The sequence below is a fragment of the Notolepis coatsorum genome (genome assembly GCF_963971535.1).
Source record: "Notolepis coatsorum genome assembly, chromosome: 2".
NCBI lineage: Eukaryota > Metazoa > Chordata > Actinopteri > Aulopiformes > Paralepididae > Notolepis > Notolepis coatsorum.
In genome coordinates, this window is record NC_140166.1 from 87384417 (window position 1) to 87408281 (window position 23865).

At 44.5% G+C, this 23865-nt stretch overlaps 1 protein-coding gene across 1 annotated transcript in view; it reads left to right on the plus strand.

Moving 5' to 3' along the window:
- Nucleotides 1-23865, plus strand: part of il16 (interleukin 16) — a 222082-nt gene that overhangs the window by 192430 nt on the left and 5787 nt on the right. Inside the window, exons 19-27 of the mRNA XM_084308249.1 lie at nt 2275-2463; nt 7458-7560; nt 10748-11655; nt 11773-11964; nt 12189-12349; nt 14643-14808; nt 20300-20401; nt 22265-22490; nt 22746-22874. Of these exons, the coding sequence (XP_084164375.1) occupies nt 2275-2463; nt 7458-7560; nt 10748-11655; nt 11773-11964; nt 12189-12349; nt 14643-14808; nt 20300-20401; nt 22265-22490; nt 22746-22874 (2176 nt within the window). The remainder of the gene's footprint in view (nt 1-2274; nt 2464-7457; nt 7561-10747; nt 11656-11772; nt 11965-12188; nt 12350-14642; nt 14809-20299; nt 20402-22264; nt 22491-22745; nt 22875-23865) is intronic.

Sequence of the window (23865 nt, forward strand, 5' to 3'; positions counted from 1 at the left end):
GATTTAACTAGGACACTATGGCAGTAACCATAGTGATTTAACTAGGACACTATGACATTAACCATAATGATTTAACTAGGACACTATGACATTAACCATAATGATTTAACTAGGACACTATGACATTAACCATGGTGATTTAACTAGGACACTATGACATTAACCATGGTGATTTAACTAGGACACTATGGGAGTAACCATAGTGATTTAACTAGGACACTATGGCAGTAACGATAGTGATTTAACTAGGAAACGTTGACTAGTAACCATAGTGATTTAACAGGGACACTATGACAGTACCCATGGTGATTTTACTGAGATATGGGTGCATTTCTGATTTTTTTTTATCGGATCGGGAAAGATCGGTATCAGTAGATACTCAAAATCACATGATCGGGATCGGATCGGGAGCAAAAAAATGTGATCGGGACATCCCTAGCAGTAACCATAGTGATTTAACTAGGACACTATGACAGTAACCATAGTGATTTAACTAGGACACTATGGCAGTAACCATAGTGATTTAACTAGGACACTATGACATTAACCATAGTGATTTAACTAGGACACTATGGCAGTAACCATAGTGATTTAACTAGGACACTATGGCAGTAACCATAGTGATTTAACTAGGACACTATGGCAGTAACCATAGTGATTTAACTAGGACACTATGACATTAACCATAGTGATTTAACTAGGACACTATGACATTAACCATGGTGATTTAACTAGGACACTATGACATTAACCATGGTGATTTAACTAGGACACTATGGGAGTAACCATAGTGATTTAACTAGGACACTATGGCAGTAACCATAGTAATTTAACTAGGACACGTTGACTAGTAACCATAGTGATTTAACAAGGACACTATGACAGTACCCATGGTGATTTTACTGAGATATGGGTGCATTTCTGATTCAGATCTGTAAGCCCCACATTTAAATAAAACATAATTTGGATGCAATAGCTCAAACTGAAATTGACTACCCCACCTTTAACTGTCCAAGAATATCACAATATTGGGATTTTCCCATCAACAAGTAATTTCATCTTGTATCTTAAAATAGTATGTTTTGATGCAAGTATAGGTATAGTATCACAAATACTAAGCTGTAATGTATACGCTTCTAGAATTAAATCCACTACCAGTGGAATCTCAACACCAAAAGGGTTCATACCTCTACATCACTCCTTGCATCTAATGCATTTGATTGGGTAACCTGTGTTGAAGAGAATTGCCCATAAAAGGCAGTTGAAAGTGAGAGTGGAACCACAGAGAATGATGCGTAACTCAATCTGCCATTTCCTTGTTACATCGATTTCCTGCTCTGTTGTGTCTCAGTTTCAACCATTTAGTGGACAGGAGGCCTGACTGCACTCTCTCTCTCTGTCTCTCTACCGACCATGCTAGTAACACTGTATTGGCTCAGAGGTGTTATACGCTATTGTACAACATGCAGTACAGTACATTTTAAAGGGGAATACCCGTTTGATTATTTTAATAATTCACACATGCTCTTCCTGTACCCCAGAACAGTTCAGTCAGTATGCTCTTCCTGTGCCCCAGGACAGTTCAGTCAGTATGTTCTTCCTGTGCCCCAGGACAGTTCAGTCAGTATGTTCTTCCTGTGCCCCAGAACAGTTCAGTCAGTATGTTCTTCCTGTGCCCCAGAACAGTTCAGTCAGTATGTTCTTCCTGTGCCCCAGAACAGTTCAGTCAGTATGTTCTTCCTGTACCCCAGAACAGTTCAGCCAGTATGTTCTTCCTGTACCCCAGAACAGTTCAGCCAGTATGTTCTTCCTGTGTCTCAGAACAGTTCAGTCAGTATGTTCTTCCTGTGCCCCAGGACAGTTCAGTCATTATGCTCTTTCTGTGCGCCAGGACAGTTCAGTCAGTATTTGCGAACTGGCACCACCCTCTCATAAGCTAGAAAGAAGAAAGAGAGAAAGAACCCTCTCTGAACCCTCCAAACTGGGTAGTAGAATCTGGGGCTGCTCCATAGACAATGCATGGGGCTCTGACATGGCCATAGAATGTTTGTGTGAGCTCTTACCACCAAAGGAGGCTTTGATTCTGATTCAGACATTCTAGCAATGCTAGGACACAAACCACATTTTGGTGTAACAATTCACACAGACATTATACTGTGTCACCACACACTCCTACACCTAGAAACCTCCAACACATACGCACGCATCCTGTTTATCGATTTTTGTTCAGCCTTTAACACCATCTCCCCCAACAAACTATTCTCCAAACTTCAGGACATGAACATCAACCCGGCCATAAACTACTGGATCCTTGACTTCCTCAACAAGAGAACCCAAAAAGTCAAGGTGAACAACCTCACATCCCACTCCCTGACACTCAGCACTGGTGCCCCACAGGGCTGCGTCCTTTCCCCCTGGCTCTTCTCCATCTACACCAACCAACTCATCTCCCTGGACAGCTCAGTAAAAATCTTTAAATATGCAGACGACACCACCATCCTCGGCCTGATCACAAACAATGATGAGACCTCATACCGGACAGAGCAGCGAGATGGTGCTCCATCAACAACCTCCTGCTCAACACCTCCAAAACTACAGAAATAGCCATCGACTTCAGATCTGCCAACAAAACAGACAAACTCCCACTATCAATCTCTGACCAATCCATAACTCTGACGGACTCACTCAAATTCCTCGGCACCCACATCAACAATAACTTAAAATGGGACACCAACATCACCTACATCACAAAAAAGGCCCAACAGCGCCTGTACTTCCTCAGGCAACTGAGGAAGTACAGGGTCAAATGCCACCTGCTGGTCCAATTCTATACCGCCATCATACAAAGCATACTCACCTCTTCAATCACAGTCTGGTACGGTTCCGCACAAAAACTCTCCATTCAAAAACTTCAGCGCATCATTAATAAGGCCTCCAAGATCATAGGATGTGACCTTCCCTCCCTGGACTCCATCTTCACCTCCCGCACAACCCCCCGCACCAGAAAGATTGCTAAGGACCCCTCACACCCAGCACACCCCCTGTTTCAGCCCCTGCCCTCAGGTAGGCGCTTTAAGTCCATCTTTTCAAAAACCACCCGCTTCAAGGACAGCTTCTTCCCCACCGCCATTCGGACCCTGAAGGCCTGAACTCCCTTGGCCCCCCTCTCTCCCTTCCGCCCCCACACTAACCAAGCTCCTGACCGATGGACTAGATTCTTCTATGTGTTTATGTTGTGCTGTGTCATGCTGTGCTGTATTTATGTATTTATTGTGTCATGTTGTACTGTATTATGTATCCACTCTGTACCGATCAAGAATACCACCAACCTGGTTGTGTGGCAATAAAGGAAACTTGAACTTGAACTTGAATTTCTCCAGACCTCTCTTGGCAGAACCTGAGGTGTGGCCAGCAATAGCAACCCAAACCCCCTATCTCCACTCAACTCCAACACACACAAAACAAAACCAAACAAAGTGCAATACCAATATGGGCTCTTTTTCCTAGAGGTCACTGTTTGATGATGTAACCCAGGGTTCAGATTCATAACTATTTAGTCATAGGGACATAAATAGTTAATGCCATTGAATAAGAACATAAATAGTTAATGCTATTATGTAAGAACATTTGTGATGTCACAGTATGATGTCATAATAGAACATTCTAGAACATAGAATCTTCTAGAACGTTTGTGGTGATGTCGTAATACACCTTACTGGAACATAGAACATTCTGGAATGTTTGTGGTGATGTCATAATAGAACTTTCTAGAACGTAAAACATTCTAGAACCACTGTATGATGTCATAACCGAACATTCTGGAACATTTTGGGTCTCTATATAAGCGGGCGGTTCCTCAGTTTCTCTCTCTTCCTCGGCATCTTGAAACAGCACTGAACAGACTGAATGGACTAAACAACATAGACTGAAACCTGCAATTCTCAACCTGCACCCCGGTCCACCCTGGGAGCAGTTCCAGACCACCCACCTCCCACGCGGGACGAGGCGGTGTGCGGGACTGATACCAGATGGCGAGCCAACCCCGGAACCTCTGATATAGCTCAAGGCTAATGCCAGCCTGATGTGAATACCCCTGTTGCTCAACTCCTGTTACACCAACAGTCCGGTAGGATTGACCTGATTGAACGAGAATACAAGGACTTCCCCGTTCACCTTGTTATTTTGATATTGTATTTTGTATTTGATTTGATTTAATTTGATATATGGGTACTGATATTCTCCTATAAGAAGGGAGAATTAAAGGGTAAATTCACCCAGTAAGATACTTGAATCCCATTGATGACATATTGATTATAGCTGAATCACTGATGGTTCTCCTGTAAAGAAAGATGGTTTAAAGGGTAAATTCACCTAATATTTGCATTCCCTGCACACTTAAAGGTTTAAATTAATATGTTTAAACGTTTACCTATTGAAATGATAAACTGATATAGAGTTTACTGATGATAAGAGGATACATCCAATATCCAACCTGGAACCTAGCTTTTAGCTAGAGATAACCTCAGAGACGTCTGAACCAACCCAAATGTGTTGATCCAATCAACCTAGGACTTGAGATCGAACTAACCCTCCCGAAAGGAGAGGTTACTGAAAGAACCAAAAAGGGATACTTCAAAGCATTACTTGTACTTTACGTCTGTATGTAGTATTACTGTCTAGCTAGCGCGCTTTTAATTAAAACACCGGTTATTGTTATAGCGGTCTCTGGTCTACTATTCTTTTAATTGTGCATATTACTCCTCTCCTCATTCGAACCTAGAACTGTGCCCGTGGCGAACAGCTGTTACTGTTAGTGACACAAGTGCTACAATGATGTTACAGATTCTACCTTTAAGCACATTTTGATAACCAAAACATAGTATCGTATAATAATGCCATAATGGACAGAATCAAAATTGATCAATATTTACTTAAAGGTGTTATAGACAAGATTTAGCCAATTGATGTCATACTATAATCTATAGCACCCACCTCTATAACACAAAACATGCATGGCAACTGTTTCCAGCCTCGTTTGAATAACATTTTAAGTAGAAACGAGTTACATAGTGTATGTTTTGTATGTTTTGATTGATAAATGAGGCCCACAATGAAAACCTAATGCAGTTCCTTTCCTTCCACATGCGTCCAGTTTTTCAGCAGTGTTTACAAGGCCTTGAGAAAGATGATGGGGTTGCTCTTTAGACATGTATGTCAAGTGATGCTGCTCTGTGTGTGTGACCGTCTGCACTGGTGAATGATTGCGGCGTCAGTATACTGAACCAAACCTGAGCGGAACAGAACCACAGATGAATATGTTGCCATATATATATATATATATATATACACACACGGTCTCATCAGAATACGAACGTAAATGAAGTACTAATCGACCACAGGAAAAAACGGTTAAATAAGTAATATATTTACATTTCGATATTGGCAAAAGTCCAAAACAAACACAGTGACCGGGAGTCAAACCAACAATGATCGTGGTCATGGGTGAGTGCTTTCGTGACTAGACTAAGACCCACCAACCCTGATACAAATACACAGCAATACTATTATGAAGGTTTGTTTTAACGTTTAATGGTTGTGGTTAAGATAGAGTTAGGGTTATGGTTAAGGTTAGGGATAGGGTTATGACTATGACCCGAACAACTGCCTCTTTGAACTGCTGCGGTCAGGCAAGCGATACCGGAGTCTCAAGGCGAGCACAGAAAGACTCAGAAGAAGCTTCTATCCCCAGGCCATCAGGCTGCTAAACGAACAATGAACACTACACAACAACAACCACCAAACGCACATAGCACACACATCCACTCACTTTAAACAAACACACTGTAGCACCCACTCCACACACTTTATAGCACACACCCACTTTAAACAAACACACTGTAGCACCCACTCCCCACACTTTATATTTATTGATGAAGGATTGCACTACAACTCGTACACCTTACTGTAAATTGTACCTAAATTGTACCTCATCCCATTTCTGCTTTGCACTATATAGTACTGTACATTAGTACACTGCATAGTATTGTATATTATATGGTAACTCAGTTACGTCTATTCTGCATCGAACATTGTACATATGTCTATACTGAACACTGTGACCTCATTTTCTACTTCTAAATTACATGCTATACTATGTTATTTGATACTATCTTGTCTAGCACAGTCTCTGGAGCGTAACAGTGAGAAGCATTTTGTATGAAAGTATTCTGTACTTCTGTATGACAACTATTAAAGAAACTTGAAACTATGGTTAGTTTAAACTTTAAGGTAACAGTGTGGTTAATGTTAAGGTTATGGTTAAGGTTCGGGTTTGGGTCAGACCAGATCAGAAAATTGTGTCTTGGTCTTGCCACTTGCCTCCCATGTGAGCGTCCTGGGTTTATTCTCCAGCAGGGGAACTCAAATGTTTTCTGAAAATGTTAAAAGTTAAAGAATGTTTGAATATGTAATATGTAGTCTACTTATTTTTGTAAATACATTACTTATTTGTAATATGTACAGATTGTAAATTTTTGTAAATATGTCAATAGATAACATAACGTACAATATGTAACTTTTTCCTGTGGTCGATAAGTACTTTATTTACATATTTCAAGTGAGATCAGGCTGTATACTGTATATACTCACAGGTGATTATACACCAGGAGCTGAGAATCCTACCAGTTCGTGTAGAGAGCCGGTGCCAGACTGTGGCGGTTGAAGCCAATGCAGCGCTTCCATTTCTCTGCAAACGTGTCATTTTGATCGTAGGGAGTGGCTGAGATTAGTTCCCGCTGTCGGTATACTAACGCCTTGGCTGACTGTGGCTCTGACTTTGGCTCTGTTTTTTTATTTTATTTTTCTTCAATTAAATGTAAAGGTACCAGGTTAATTCGTTTGGAGTTACCTTGTAAAAAATATTGTGTCATCAAAAAAGACATGTACAAAAACAAACAAAAACTACTCTATTCCCTTGATTGGCATATTTTAAGCATTACTGTAATGTTTTTTTCCTTTTACATGACATTATGTTAATAATGTTTAGTATTTACTCTAAAGCTATTTCCTTGACAACCATGGAGACGAATGTGTCCTTTAGAAGAAGTAGGCCTACATGTTATATGATGCTGACAAGTGGTTCCCCATTATGCAGAGATGTGCCTGCTTGTGTGTGTATGTGTGTGTGTGTGTGTGTGTGTGTGTGTGTGTGTGTGTGTGTTTGTTTGTTTATTTATGTGCACGTACAGCAGTATGTATGTTTGCACGTGTCAAACGCTCCCTTTGCACTCCCCTATACATTGCAGGCTTGTTGCTGTTGGCTTCTGGCTCTTAGCTTCCAAAGATCACGTTAGACTGCCTGTTGACGCATGTGAGACGTTTAGCTCGAAGTGGAAGCTGGGTAGTACATTACTGCACCTCGCTGTGGTTGCCGCTCACGCTTCCTGTTTGTGACGCAGGAAGGAGAGCGAGAGAGAAACGACTCTGTCACCCACTCTGACCCTGCCGCTGCCGCCGACGGCCCTCCGCTCTCGCCCTGCACCCCGGACACAGCGCACACAGGTAAGAGGCGCAGGGTCAACCCTGCATCGGACTGTATAGCACACTGACCCAATGCTTTTAAACCTGTGTTCGACTGTACAGCTGCACTGACCCAGTGGGTTTTAATCTTTGTTTCAGGGGACCAATGACTATTCTTATGACTCAAGGTTCATCCTGCTTTTGAACTGTTAAACTACTATCCTACAGAATTGTACCATATTTCTTATTACATGTCTATTCGTCAGGGGACTTGATTGATTGATTGATTGAAAACTTTATTAACAGATTGCAGAATGGGTACAATACAGTACAGCTCAATACACACAATTGTTAAGGGGATGCAGACCAGAGAAAGACTTTCGTCTTGTTTCCACCAGGGTCCCCCATTTTCAATTCATCAGGACATATATGACATACATGACATACAGATAGTCAGTACTGCTACATCTATACATTTATGACATACCAGATTTGCAAATACAGTACTGTTTGTGATACAGAAGGAGTCAAGAAAAGGGAGTATATACATTTGACGTAGAAACTGTACATTGGAGGAGGTTGGGTGGGGGGGGTTGGGTACACTGGGATATTGACAACCATACTGGGTAATTTACATTGGAGGTGGTTGGGGGGGGGGGGGGGGCACACTGTATAGACAAGCAAAACTGTACATTGAGGGGGGGGAGACTCTGTACAAACAAACAAAATTGTACATTGGACTATTGACAAAACCATACTAGGTAAATGACTGTACATTGGAGGGGGTTGGGTTAGGATATTTACAGGGGCCAGTGTTGAATTGCAGTCTCCCGTAGGTGTCTCTTGAGAGAGGTTTTGAAAGTGGGTAGTGATCCACATTCCTTTACAGCTTTGGGTAGGGCGTTCCACATTGATGTGGCATAATTGCGAAACGTGTTTAGTCCCTTATTTGAGCCGAATCTGGGTTTAACATGATTTGTGGAGCTCCCTCTGGTGTTGTGATCGTGGTATTCACTGACCTTTGGGAAGTATTTTGCCATGTACATGGGTACCTTGGTCGTGTAGTGTATCTTGTAGACCAGGCCCATTGCAAGTTGCTGTACTCTGTCATCTACTCTAAGCCATCCTAGGTTGTCAAAGTGGGCAGGGGTGAGGTGGGTTCTAGGAGTAAGGTCAAGCAGTAGTCTGACCAGTTTGTTTTGAGATGTTTGTAATTTTGTTTTTAGCGCCTTTGAGGTGCTTTGGTACCATGAGGTGCAAGCATAGTCGTAGTACCCCTGAATGAGTGCTCCTGCCAGAGTCTTCAGGGTATTCTTGTTTACCAGAGAGGAGATCCGGTACAAGAATCGAGTTCGTTGGTTGACTTTTTTTATTACATTGGATGCCATTTTGTCACAGGAGAGATTAGCCTCTAGGATGGAACCCAGGTAGGTAATTTCATCTTTCCTTGTGACAATATTGTCACCCACTGTAACTGAGAAGCCGTCGGTCTTGCTGAGTTTGTTATTTGAACCGAAGAGAATGGACTCTGTTTTGCCCATGTGTAATGATAGTTTGTTATCAGCGAGCCATATGCAGATTCTGCCTAGTTCCGAGCTGAGGGTTTTTTCAACCTGTAACTTGTTCTTGTCAGAGACCAGCAGGGCTGAGTCGTCCGCAAACAGGAACAAGTTGCAGTCACAAGCTGACGACATGTCATTTGCATAAATTAGGAACAGTAGCGGTCCTAGTATGCTTCCTTGTGGAACACCACAGCTCACTGTGAGAGGGGGGGATAGGGTACCGTTTACCTCCACCATCTGTTCCCTCCCCTCAAGGTAGGATTGCATCCAGCTCACTGATAGACTATCAAAACCAATTGCTTTTAGCTTGTCAATCAGAATGGAGTGATTGACCGTGTCAAAGGCCTTTTGTAGGTCCAGCATGACCATGCCGCAGTATTTGCCTGCGTCCACCTCTTGTTTGATGTGGTCATTCAAATAGAGAAGGCATGTGTCAGTGGACTTGAGAGGTAAGGGCTTCATATGATGTTTTCAGATAATAATTTGAGAGCCCTTATTTATCTTTCCAAGACCCACATGATCTACACTTAAACACTGCATTGGAGCATCGTCAAAAGTGATCTATAATTTATGATTCGATGTTGTGTATGATTTATGGTCACAGAGGTAGGAGAAATGACCACAGAGTCGTCCTGGAACCCAGGCTAATGGACATACTATGTTGTTATCTCTCTCATGTTTAGACTAAACCTTTTAGCTTTTAAACCGGGTCTGATCTCACACCTACCCTGTTTTATGTTCTGTATTTTTCTATTTCTTATTTTTCTTACTTGTTGTTATATTTGTCATATTTATATTGTTTTCTTGTTTTTATATTCTTTAGTATAAACACAGTATATGTTATACTGTATTTTATTATAGTGTCATTCATTCATATATATAGCACTTTGGTGCAACTACTTTGTGCTTTAGAAATAAAACATACTTACTCACTAAACAGGCCTGAGACACATTTTAGGTGCAGACACACAACAAGAAATGTATTATTTGTGTTTGTAGTTATATCCCTACAAGGCAATGTGCATCTAAGGGTTTGGGTCAGTAGGATTTCAACACACAGCGGATGCTAAGTTCCCTTTTCATTGTGAATAACTGCATCCTAGAGCCTTTTAAGCCTACTGTAGAGTAACTAAGATAAGATAAGATAAGATATTCCTTTATTGATCCCCTTGGGGAAATTTGGGAATCATAGCAGAATGAGGGAGGGGGAGGGGGAGGTACAGGTAATAGTAGGAAGACATAAATATAGGCAAAAAAGTGAATCTGAATATACAAATATGAGAAAATTAACAGTGTAAACAAGTGCAGATGAATTAGCCCTTGTTTAGGTCTGGGTTGATTGGAAGCAGGGTTAGCCCCGGTATTGTGGTATTAAACAACTGAATTCTGAAACAGTATGATGCAGTATGATAAAAGGGGTTGAATTAGTATGTGTGCTTTATTCAACAGTACAGTGTAGATTGACAGGAAACACACTGGATTTGAAGTCAGAGGAAATGTACGCACATCCAAAACCATCTTTGGTGCTGGATTTTAAGCTGTAACATTATGATCACACGCTGGACCTGAGCTCAGTGAGCCACTAGGATGCCTAGTTTTGCCTCGTTATAATGACAGCCCGGGGTTCAGGGTGTGTGGTGGTAAAAAGCTCTGTGTTGTGTGAACAGGTGACCCAGTGGCCCAGATCTGCTCCCATGGTAAGAGAACAGCTCTGAGAAGGCAGGCCCGCGTCCAGCAGCACCCCCCGGAACCTCTGCACGATCCCTGGGTTCGCCTGACAGACGGCTCCCCCGAAGATCCACAGCTTCACCGCGGTGCCGCAGACGACGCACGGTCGCAGAACCCGCGTCCTCACAACACACACAGCCCAGCCGTCATGAGCGACCCGGGGGAGGAGGACTCCTCTGACCTCAACGGTACCGTCGCACCCCTTCCCTCCGAGTCTGCTCCGCCCGAGCCCGACAGCCCCCCGGGAGGGAAGACAGGGCCCCCGGTGGCCCCTAAGCCCGCCTGGTTCCGCCAGAGCCTGAGGAACATCCGTAATGGGCGGGCCAAGCAGGAGCCGGTGAGGCTCAGGGAGCAGAGGCACGGAGCGGCAGTCACCAGGACGTTCGGAGTCAATCTAAGGTCCGCCTCTTCTGCGGCCAACCTGTCGATCAAGCAGAAGATCCACTCGTTTGAGACCTTCTCCGGTGCCGAGGGTGCGGAGAAGGGGGCCAACAGGAGGCCCCTGGCCCCCTGTACCTCTCTCCCTCTCTCCGCTGTCAGGAGTGACCATGACTCTGGGACCGGAGGAGATGGAACCGACGTGACCCCTCCTGCCTCTACTGAGAGGTGTGAGACTGCCTTCTCTTCTCCTCTGTCCTCATCCACTATCCCTGTCTCTCCCTCCTCTTCGCCTCCTGAAGACAGCCTTCCGGTAGCATCTGACTCCACTAACGCTGACCCTCCCCCCCCCCATTCCTTCACCCCGTCCTCGGAGACAACCGACACAGTCACGGGCACAGACAGAAGCGATTCCCCCCTGGCGGAGGTCAGAGATGACTTGGACGCCTCGGCGCCGGGCCAGGAAGCCGCTTCCCCGGAGGAGGACGAGGAGGAGGAGGAGGAGGAGGAGGAGAAGGAGGAGGAGGACCTGGAAACGGAGCCTCTCGGTGGGTCCGCCGAGCCCGCTGACCTCCCCTCTGCTCAGACCCCCCGTAGGTCCAGCAGCACCAGGGGAGGCAGCCCTGCAGCGGAGGGGGATGAGGACCAGAGCGAAGGGAAGCAGGCCAGCCTGAGGAAACACAGCCTGCCGCTCAGCGCCTCTCCGTCCCCGGACGGCTGCTCTCTGAGAGGCCTGGAGGGAGAGAGTCTGGGGAGGATCCTCGCCTTCAGTAGCCAGGTGCACTGCTTATCTCTATCACTGAGACAAATGTCATAATTAATTTAAGTTAATATATCATTTCAGTTCGAATGGGATGCATAGCACGAAAAAAAGAAGGTTGATTAAAACGACTAAATAACATTTGAGAAAACCTTTTTTTATTGAGCATCATTGTTGCGTGGCCCTCCTCCATCTAATTTCTATCCATTTCTGTTTCTATTCTATCGTCTTCTATCCCCTAGGTGTCCCATGCGGTGATGCGCTCCATGTCCTCCCTGTCCATGCCACCCTGTCCCGGGGGTCTGAGTAACCCCTGGTCCCCCCCTGGTTCTCCTGCCGGCTCCAGCCTGAACACAACGTTGTCCACTGGAGCAGATGGCCACGACAAGGGCTTCTCTGTCAGGTAAATAAGTTATTAATGAAGCAGGTAATTCCGGTGGCTCAGAGGGCTAAGGCACACGTTGTGTAATTGACCTGTCTCAAACCCTGCCCCTTTTCTTGATCCTCCAATCACAACTGTCGCTTACCTCGGACAAACTTGGTTTGTCCGAGGTAAGCGACAGTTGTGATTGGAGGATCAAGAAAAGGGGCAGGGTTTGAGACAGGTCCATTGCAATGCCGTGGGGTCTGCGACCTTTGTTGCGTGTCCCACTGATGCAGACATACAGTGGGAGAGAGATACAGAGCGATAGTGGGAGAGAGATACAGAGCGATAGTGGGAGAGAGATACAGAGAGATAGTGGGAGAGAGATACAGAGAGATGCAGACATACAATGGGAGAGAGACACAGAGATACAGTACATCTACCGAACTACCTACCTATCTATCTATCTATTGATCTGTTCAATAGATACACAATCAAAAGCACTACTCATACTAACAACATAATTTATAGCACAGCTGTAGGTAAAAATATCAACATGCATGCGAAACACACCAAAGAATTGCTGATGGTCACAGATTAAAAACCTAATGCCACTGAAACTGGAAGAGCAAAGAGCAAACACTACAAGGACCGTGGTTCCCCCCCCCCCGGCCGAGAGAGTGAAGGGTGTCATCAGTCTCACGTATTTCAGGAAGTGGTGCAGGTTGAGAAAGATTGTTTCAGTTCCTGTTAGAACACAGCACATCAGCTTTTAATCGCTTATCACAGAGAAGCAGATGCCCCGTACTTACCGACTACCAGACGCACAAGTTAACACAATACGCCGGCCGGCCAGCCAAATCTGACACATTCTATTGGTGTCTGGTACCGTCGTCTTGTTATCAGCTTAAGAAAGGCAGACGACTATCATTCTTTTATTAGCCTGGGAACTATTCGCTTTGAATCGTGGGTTCCTTGGATGTCAGCAAAACCAGAGTGGTCCAGTCTTCCAGTCCAGTCATATTCGCTACGAGCCAAAATCCTAACCCTAGATATTTGCAAGTCGCAGCAGGCTAACGTTATTTCCAGGAACAAAAGCCTTCATTCCGAAAGTTACATTGTTAATACTTGAAATGTTTGAGCTTCCACGTTAACGTATACAATAAGATAAGATAAGATATTCCTTTATTGATCCCCTTGGGGAAATTCAGGGATCATAGCAGCATGGGGGAGGGGGGAGGGGAGTTACAGGTACATGGTAATAGTAGGAGACACAATTACCATTTTAAGTAATAAAATTATAGTACAGTAGAAAAGTAATGTTACAACATTAATCACTACCCTATGTAACACACATACAAATCTCCATAGCAGGAAATGTTTAAACATATCAGAAATGTATGTCAGATTATAGCTGTATCAATGATTTCAACCCTTGTGTGGTGTCCAGGTCCATTTTCAATGTTTACTAAAAGAAAAACGATACAATGAATTATAATCTTTTAACCTGAGACTCATTGGGCTTGGCTAATTTTATGTGAAGAACATATAAAAGAACACATTTTCATTGAGTGCACACACATTTTTGCTGAAAAAAGTAAACATGGTCAAACTGAATACAATTTTTTCACTGTGTTCCTTCATTGTCTGTCTCCACCTTGTTTAGATTGTTCTTGATAAACATGATTTATTCCATTCATGTCTTGATTATATTTAATTTTTTTCACATTCACGTGTGATAACATAAAATAAAATGTTATCATAATAGCACTTTTATTGACAAATGTGATATAGCAGAGGTAAATGGCAAATATATAACCATATATGCTAAGTCTAGATTGTTTGTAATTGAGATAAAGTTAACATCTGTTAGTAAAAGTATTTTTACATGAATCTTTATGGCTTTATTGTTGTACCACACAAGGGTTAAGGGAGAACACCACACAATGGTTAAATGAGATCTCCACACAAAGGTTAAGGGAGAACACCACACAAGGGTTAAAGGAGAACTCCACACAAGGGTTAAGGGAGAACACCACACAAGGGTTAAAGGAGAACTCCACACAAGGGTTAAAGGAGAACACCACACAAGGGTTAAAGGAGAACAACACCACACAAGGGTTAAAGGAGAACTCCACACAAGGGTTAAAGGAGAACAACACCACACAAGGGTTAAAGGAGAACAACACCACACAAGGGTTAAAGGAGAACAACACCACACAAGGGTTAAAGGAGAACACCACACAAGGGTTAAAGGAGAACACCACACAAGGGTTAAAGGAGAACACCACACAAGGGTTTCTGACGTCTGTTTTCCCCCTTTGTGACACAGCTTGGCCAAACTGAGGGAGTGTACCATGGAGCGGGGCGAGGGAGGATCAGCTGAGGAGGCCATGGTTTCCTCTGACTGCGCTCACTCTGTCATCTCAGCCATCCCCTCAGAGGAAATACATCAAATGATCCAGGAAGTCAAATCTCTGGACGAGGAGACGCTGAAGGTAGAGTCTTTCTCTTTGGACACTATTGTGTACCCTTCTTCTTAATCGACTGGCACCAGATAAAGATGACTCCGATGACCTGTGAGCCCCAGTCATCTCCTCCTACATGCAAAATGATGCTCGTATCTATAATCTCACAAAACAAAATGCCTCTTTCCCTCCTATCCAATGCTTCAAAAAGTTATCAACCTGTTAAGGTGCTATAGATAACATCAAGTACAAACTAGGAGCACCACTTAATGACCAAATAGGGCCCTGCAACCAAATAATAACACAAAAATATAGTAGGTACATTTGTGACCGTTACAAAGGTGATGCTCTGAATAAACAAACAGGAAATCCTGACAGCGCTCTGACTTAACGAACGGGTTACGGTTACGATTCAGTACATGCAACCAGACTTTCACTGTTTCTTTGAAATCCACTGGGATCTTTGAATCCTCAAGAACGTACAACATCTATCATGCCAGTTAGGGTACCTTGTGTTGTATACTGCACCTTGTGTATACTGTTTACTTTTACTCTTACTCATATATTCAGATACAAATTCTTTATTACCTACATGTATTGTAACGTATAATATAACCAATAGGGCATACAGACCCTCATCTGCACCTTTGTTTACACTGTTTATTTTTCTTATATTTTTATATTCAGATCAAATTTGATTGCCTATATTTATTGTCTTTCTACTATTACCCTGCCCATACCTGTACCTCCCTCTCCCTCCCCTGTGCTGCTATGACGCCCGGATTTCCCCAAGGGCATCTATAAAGGAATATCTTATTTGATCTTATCTTATTCTATTCTTATCTTATCAACACCACTAACACCCATCAGGACATACGGTAACGTGGCTCTCTCGCCGTCGTTGATAATTTGGTCAAAGTGGTGGCTATTAGATTTAGCCAGAACGCCCCGCAGTGTCGTATACTTTAGGTTTTTAAAGCCATTAGATTAATCATACTGTATAGCTGCTGCACACCAAACAACAGCACCGTGTACGACTGACGCAGGCCATTAAGGATGAAGTCAGAGCACTCAGCTGCTCTAAACACTCACACACACATACTGTACACATGCACACACACACACTCAAACCACTTCACTTCCTGCTTCGTGTCAAAGTTCCCAAATGATTATGGTCTGGTCATCGACGTAGAAGTAAAAAAACTACAGCTGATTGGGACCAGCAATGAGGATGGGGCAGACCTCTCAAGACGCAGACTTGCACTGAGCAGGTTGGCACCTTGCATGGTCGCCACTGTCGTCAGTGTGTGAGCGAATGAGTAAATGTTAGGCATAAGTTGACAGTGGAGGCAAACATGCAAGGCGCCAACTTGCTCGTCAGTCAGGAGATCAGCGCCTTCCTCGCAGGCACTTCGATGCGCTGTCGTGAGAAGCCGGGATCGAACCGGGGACATTCAGATTACCAGGCGACTCTCATTATGTTCATTATAAATAGTTGCGCAGCTGTGCTGTTAAAGGGGAACTATTTTACTATTTCTTACACTATTTGGGCACTTTTACACAATTCCTGTGAGTCTATGGAACGCCTCTGTAATATATATATATTTTTTTTTATTCATTGTTTTGTATTTCTAATCAAGTCCTCAAAAACAGCATTTTTCTACCTCAAGATCTCGAGCCGTTTTGAGCCTGGGCTCCAGCCACTGTGTGCAGCTCATCATGTACCTGATGCCACACAGCCACATTATCATGCAGCGGTGTCTCTCTGACATCACAAATCAGCACATTTTCAAATGACTCAGTTCAGTGAGGGTGAATATTGTGAGAGGAGAATTGGAAGAATGCGCCAATATGAGAATTAGAGACATAGATCATATTAATATAAGTTCACATAGCTAGGAAACAATGCTAAACACTCAAAAAGGCCATTTATAAGATAGTTCCCCTTTAAGATAAGATAAGATACTCCTTTATCGATCCCCTTGGGGAAATTCGGGTGTCAAAGCAGCATGGGGGGGGGGATACAGGATGCATAGCTTCACAGGCCTATACAGTCCAGTATCTATATACACTATAGATACACTTAAGGTATAGATACAAATACAGTATAATAATATAAAAAGTACGAACACAAGATAGTCCAGTGGTTAGAGTCCAGTGATATGAGTTTCTAGTGCAAATAAACAAGATAGTCGGTACGGTGATGTGAGTCTCTAGTTCTCATGTCCCGAGTTGTGACAGTGATAGCTCTGGATCCGGCCACCCGAGCCCTTTGTTGTAGAGCCTGATGGCTGCCGGTATTAGGACCGGCCCAGGCGGTTTGTGGTGTGTCGGGGGGATGAGTCTTAGGCTGAACGTGCTCTTCATTCTGACTAGCTCCTTGTAGAGGGGGTGAGAGGGGTTCTCCAGGATGGCTTCTAGCTTTTTCCTCATCCTCCTCTCAGCCACCACCCCTAGGTTATCCAGCTCACCACCCACTACTGAGCTAGCCTTCTTCACCAGCTTGTTCAGCTTGCTGGAGTCCCTCGAGCTGATGTTGCCCCCCCAGCACACCACAGCAAAAAAGAGGACGCTGGCTACAACCGACTGGTAGAACGATAGCAGCAGTCGGTTGCACATGTCGAATGACCTGAGTCTCCTCAGGAAGAACAGCCTACTCTGTCCCTTCCTGTAGAGGGCCTCAGTGTTGTCCAACCAGTCCAGTTTTTTGTTCAGGTGAACTCCAAGGAACTTGTAGGACTCCACCATCTCTACCTCCTCCCCTCCGAGGATTATGGGAGAAGGGGGACCCTTCCTACCTCTCCGATAGTCCACCACCAGCTCCTTTGTCTTGCTGACATTGAGTTGGAGCTGGTTACTGTCCGAAGCTCTCCACCAGAGCCCTGTATTCAGCCTCATCTTGTGTTGTAGCGGAAGTCGGAGGTGTAGAGGGTAAACAAAAAGGGTGATAGCACGGTACCCTGGGGAGAGCCGGTGTTGCTCACCAGCACCTCTGATTGGCTGCCCTGAAGTCTCACGTACTGAGGTCTGCTGGTGAGGTAGTCGGTGATCCAGGCCACCATTCCCCGGTCCAGCTGCATCCCAGTGAGCTTCTCCTCTAGCCGCAGTGGCTGGATGGTGTTAAATGCGCTGGAGAAGTCAAAGAACATGATCCTCACTGAGCTGTGTGGCCTCTCCAAGTGTGTATAGGCCCTGTGGAGCATGTAGGTGATGGCGTCCTCCACCCCAATGTTTGCCTGGTAAGCAAACTGCAGGGGGTCTAGGGAGTCACTCACCAGGGGCTTGAGGTGCTGCAGGACCAGCTGCTCAAAGGTCTTCATGACGTGTGACGTCAGAGCGACTGGCCTGTAGTCATTGAGGGCACTTGGGCGCACCTTTTTGGGCACCGGGACAATGCAGGAGGTTGTTGTCAAGAACCCAGTTTCTAACGCGGGGATAATGAAGTTTCCTCTCTACCTGGCTGGTGTACTGTGTATGTGTGTTTTTATGCATGCTTGTGCATTGGTGTGTATGCACAAAAGTGTGTGTGTGTGTGTATTATGTACATATCTGTATGTGTATGTATTGTATGTACCGGTATATATCTCAATGTGTGTATTATATATCTGAATGTGTGTTTTGAATGTATATCTGCATGTGTGTGTATTGTATGTGTGTATGTGTGTGTGTGTGTGTGTGTGTGTGTGTGTGTGTGTGTGTGTGTGTGTGTGTGTGTGTGTGTGTGTGTGTGTGTGTGTGTGTGTGTGTGTGTGTGTGTGTGTGTGTGTGTGTGTGTGTGTGTGTGTGTGTGTGTGTGTGTGTGTGTGTGTGTGTGTGTGTGTGTGTGTGTGTGTGTGTGTGTGTATGTGCGTGTGTGAGTAATTGCATAATGTGTGTGTATCCTGAGGTCCTGGCTGTGGTCTGCAGTAACAGAGTTCTGTTATAACTCAGTCATCAGACCATCTGGAAGTCATCTGTGTTCAACATCTGCTGTTTATTAACACATCACACTGAGACCCTGCTGTGAATACAGATGATTCTAACGTAGAAGACTAAAAAAAACACCTGTGTGTGTGTGTGTGTGTGTGTGTGTGTGTGTGTGTGTGTGCATGTGTGTGCGCACGTGCACATGTGTGCACTTGTACGTGTATGTGTATGAGTGTTAGGAAGATAGAGGAGGCAGTGTATGTGTGTGTGTGTGTGTGTGTGTGTGTGTGTGTGTGTGTGTGTGTGTGTGTGTGTGTGTGTGTGTGTGTGTGTGTGTGTGTGTGTGTGTGTACTACAAACATACACCTTCAGAAAAGGGGTAGTGTTTAAAAATAGAAACAACATGGGAAGTGTGCACTGTGAGGGAGAAGTGTGCACTGTGAGGGAGAAGTGTGCACTGTGAGGGAGAAGTGTGCACTGTGAGGGAGAAGTGTGCACTGTGAGGGAGAAGTGTGCACTGTGAGGGAGAAGTGTGCACTGTGAGGGAGAAGTGTGCACTGTGAGGGAGAAGTGTGCACTGTGAGGGAGAAGTGTGCACTGTGAGGGAGAAGTGTGCACTGTGAGGGAGAAGTGTGCACTGTGAGGGAGAAGTGTGCACTGTGAGGGAGAAGTGTGCACTGTGAGGGAAGCCTGATGCACTGATCCAAAAACCATCGTTCTGATTGGACAATAACAGATGAATAACAAACTACGGTATTCTTGTTTAAATTGCGTAATAACGAGAGTGCAATATCTACTGTACATCAGAGGTTCTCAACCTTTTTCCTGTCGAGGACAACCTAATTAATAAGTCCCCCCCCCCCCCCCATCTGGTAAGAGTTTTGTTGTTGGATATGATTAAAGGAACATGCCAACATTATATTATGGGAAATGTGCTTACCATCTTCACCAAAGTCAGACAAGAAGATAAATACCAATTCCCTCAATGTGCATTCAGTAGAAAGCTATCCATCATCTGCAAGCTAGCCTAGCTTAGCACAAAAGTATGGAGGCAGATACGGATCACTAGCCTAGCTTAAAACTTTGGGAGAGGTGTTTTTGGCCAACAGCTAGGCTAGTGGTCCGTATCCACTTCCATTAATTTGTGCTAAGCTAGGCTAGAATTCAATAGATGCAGATACCAGTGGAGAAGGTGAAACGTCAGAATAGTCTCTCATTGGCCGAACCTCTAGTGAACAAAATAGTCCAATTAAACCACTCCCACTTTTTCTTGGGACCACCTGGAACCACCTTAAAGGAACACGGCAATATTGGCCGGACAGTGCCGGTTAGCCTTCGGGAGAGGTGCTAGTTGGACAATGCCTAGGCTAACCGGCCATGTCCGCTTCCATTCATTGTGCTAAGCTAGGCTAACGTGCAGCCAGATAGCTTTCTACTGAACACACAGAGAGGAAACTGGTATCTATCTTCTTGTCTCTCTCTCTGGAGAAGACGATAACCTAATTTCCCAAAATGTTGGCGTGTTCCTTTAAGGACCCCTGGGGGTGTCCCTCGGACCCCACGTTGAAAACCGCTGAACTACAGTACATTATGGGTCTCTCCTTCTCCTCCTCAGCAACTGGAGGACATCCACGTGGTGATCCTACACAAGGAGGAAGGAGCAGGGCTCGGCTTCAGCATCGCTGGAGGAATTGACTCGGAGAGCAAAGCGACAACAGTGAGTAGAAAAACACTTACAATTTGCAGTTCATAAAGAGAGAGTTCCAGAACCCTATAGGCCTGTGTCTTACTTACCGATAATGGTGTTGATCAGTAGTCAATTATGTGATGATGTAAGTAGTGATGTAATGTAATTCATATTTGTATTATGACACTGATGATGAAGGGCCAGGACGCCTGTACGTTAATGCCAAGCAAGCAGTGCAAAAATGCTTCCGCATTCGTCACCGCACGCTAGTGCGGTAAAGCGCCCTTCTTTTCAGACAAATGCTACCGTGCGTGCACCGGCGGCGGCGTGCTCGTGCGAGGTGCCCGCGCATGCGCATGAGATCCCGCCTTGGTTGGAGCTCAATATATATAAGTCACCGCCTCTTATTCACTATCTGGCACTAGCTCAATTGGCAAGGACACATGGCTGTGGATCCTATGGCTTGTTTGCTGGCGAGTTCGAATCCCATCGAAAATATTTTTTAACGTGATTTTTTTTTAACGTGTATTCTTTCGCCGGTTAAGGTTAGGCATTGTTTCGGAGTTGGTTAAGGTTAGAACGGTTAAGTTTAGGCGCTGTTAAGGAGCTGGTTAAGGTTAGAGTTTGTCAAAGAGAATGGCAATATAATTTCTATGGTTAAGGTTAGGCATTGTTTCGGAGTTGGTTAAGGTTAGAACGGTTAAGTTTAGGCGTTGTTAAGGAGCTGGTTAAGGTTAGAGTTTGTCAAAGAGAATGGCAATAGACAGCCTATTTCCGCGCGACCTGGGCGCTGGGCGGCGGAAAATGAAAGGCGCATTACTGCATGCCACTACGGTAAGTTTTTGCACTGCTTGCTTGGCATAAAGCTACACGCGGCCAGGACACGCATGAACATCTTGCTGCTTCCTGATCCTTCTCCAACACATCCATTGTTTTGTTTTGTTCTGATGGAGATTGTTTGATATATCGTTTACTGTTTTATTGTGATCTTTCAATGTTGACGTTTTAGACAAATAAAGAAAGAAAGGAAGAAAGAGTCCTTTCTCAGCACAAGCCACGCTGTTCCTCATGCTAGCTCCGGATACGTTAGTTTGCCACGAACCAATGCAAAGTGGCAGCGAGCCTCGGCCAGCAGCGTGACTCCATTGACTTTGCATTGGTTTGTGGCTAACTATCCATGTTAAAGTTGAACTATCCCTTTACTCCTCTCTCCCTATCTTGCATACTGATTCGATGCTCGTCATTTTAATTCTTTGTCCATACAGTCACAATTAAATGGCTATTTGATAACCACGTTTGCAATATCCAACTATATCCATAAGGCCTGGAACAGAAGAAAACAAGTAACCTGTGCTCAGTAGGGGAGACCATAGGCTACATGACATCATTCTGTCCATACCCAAGTCTATGTGTAACTGTGTACCTCGGTCTCTCTCCTTGCTGAACTCTGTTTTGTCATATATTTAGTGGTTTTGATTTGTTTATCTTATTTATTATTTATTTTTGTTAGTGTGACAGACTAGAAAAGAAAAAACTAAATGTTTACTCAAAAATGTGTCTGAATAATCCGGGAGGGGTGTGTTGGAACGGCAAAATAAAATCATTCATTCATTCAGTGACTGGTTCTCCTCCTCTCCTCTCCTCTCCTCTCCTCTCCTCTCCTCTCCTCTCCTCTCCTCTCCTCTCCTCTCCTCTCCTCTCCTCTCCTCTCCTCTCCTCTCCTCTCCTCCCCCCTCCTCTCCTCTCCTCCCCTCCTCTCCTCTCCTCTCCTCCCCTCCTATCCTCTCCTCTTCTCCCCTCCTCTCATCTCCTCTCCTCCCCTCCCCCCTCCTCTCCTCCCCTCCCCTCCCCTCCTCTCCTCCCCTCCCCCCTCCTCTCCTCTCCTCCCGTCAGGTCCACAGAGTGTTTCCTCAGGGCCTAGCTGCTCAGGAGGGGACCATCCAGAAGGGAGATGAGGTGCTCTCTATTAACGGACAGGCCCTTGGGGAAGTCACTCACGCCGATGCCACCGCCACGCTGCGTCAGGCCCGCGGTATGAGACTAGCAGTGGTAGTAGTCTGCCAGAGACCAGAGGCTGAGGGAGGAGGGATCAACAAGGCTGATGACTCCAATCCAACATGTGAGTTAAATCATATTTCAGATCACTGAAATGGCCTTTGTTGAGTGTTTTGTTTGACATCATTGTTGATTATTCATTCATTCATTATGTTTGATTATTTAAATGTTATTTTTAGTTTTGTGGTCTTATTTGTACATTTATTTTGCTCTTTGTGAAGCATTTATACTTTTACCTTTTGATACTCAAATAGATTTAATGAATAAAATACCTCCATACTTTTACTTAAAGGTGCTAAACCCATGTGTGTTTTATCAGTGGAGGAGCAGGGACCCACGGTGAGCCTGGAGCTGGAGAAAGGAGCAGGAGGAGTGGGCTTCAGTCTGGAGGGAGGGAGAGGCTCCATCCACGGAGACAGACCTCTGGTCATCAACAGGATCTTTACAGGTGGGCTGTAGAGACAAACCGTGTGTGTGTGTGTGTGTGTGTGTGTGTGTGTGTGTGTGTGTGTGTGTGTGTGTGTGGGTGTGGGTGTGGGTGTGGGTGTGGGTGGGCGTGTGGGCGTGTGGCAGTGAGATGATTTGATTTTGATTTTATTACTGATTCCCATTAGCTGGTGCCATAGCAACCAGCTAGTCTTCCTGGGGTCCACACAAAAAAAACATACAAAATTATTCAAAGTCAGTACTCAACACACAATGCATAATGAAACTAACAATTAAGATGACTAAAATGACATGCAAGCACAGAAACAGAAAACAAAATAATTTACAGTTTTAAATACAATTTAAGATTATTTTTAAAAGTGAATTTACTGTAAATGCAGCAGAGGTTTTGAGGCAGGTTATTCCAAAGAGTTAATGCTCTAAAAATAAAAGATATCGGCGTTGGTTTTTGGACCTGGCAAATCAAGCTGCCCACTACTGGAACCTCTAATGCTCATGCACATGTAGCAGGGTGGATTATCCCTGCTTCGTGGGAACGGGTGTGCACAGTCACTGGGTAGCGAGACACAGTAGAGCTCCGTCTGACTGCACCTCCGTCTTTGGGTCTGGAGCTTCAACTGGAGGCTGGCAGTGGGAGTGGATGGGGCCTGGGATTTACCAACCTGGTCTGGTACTCTGGTCTTCCTCCCCTGCAGCAGGGCGGTCAGCAGTACTCCCCAACTCGCTCTCACTTCCCCCAATTACTCCTTTAACCCTCCCACACCTAGTGACTGAATTGTAAATAAATAACTTAGTTCCCCTCGCAAGCAGTACCCTCCCTCAGTGACATTCGAAACCTTACAGTAGAAAGGGAAGGGTTGAATAGGAAGGGGTTAATTGTATTAACGTTACCCACACCAAAAGAGTTAATACTAGGCACAGGAATGGACACGCACACGGAACCCCATCTAATTCTTTGTTAATTTGTACTGTGCAGTTACAAAGATTTAATG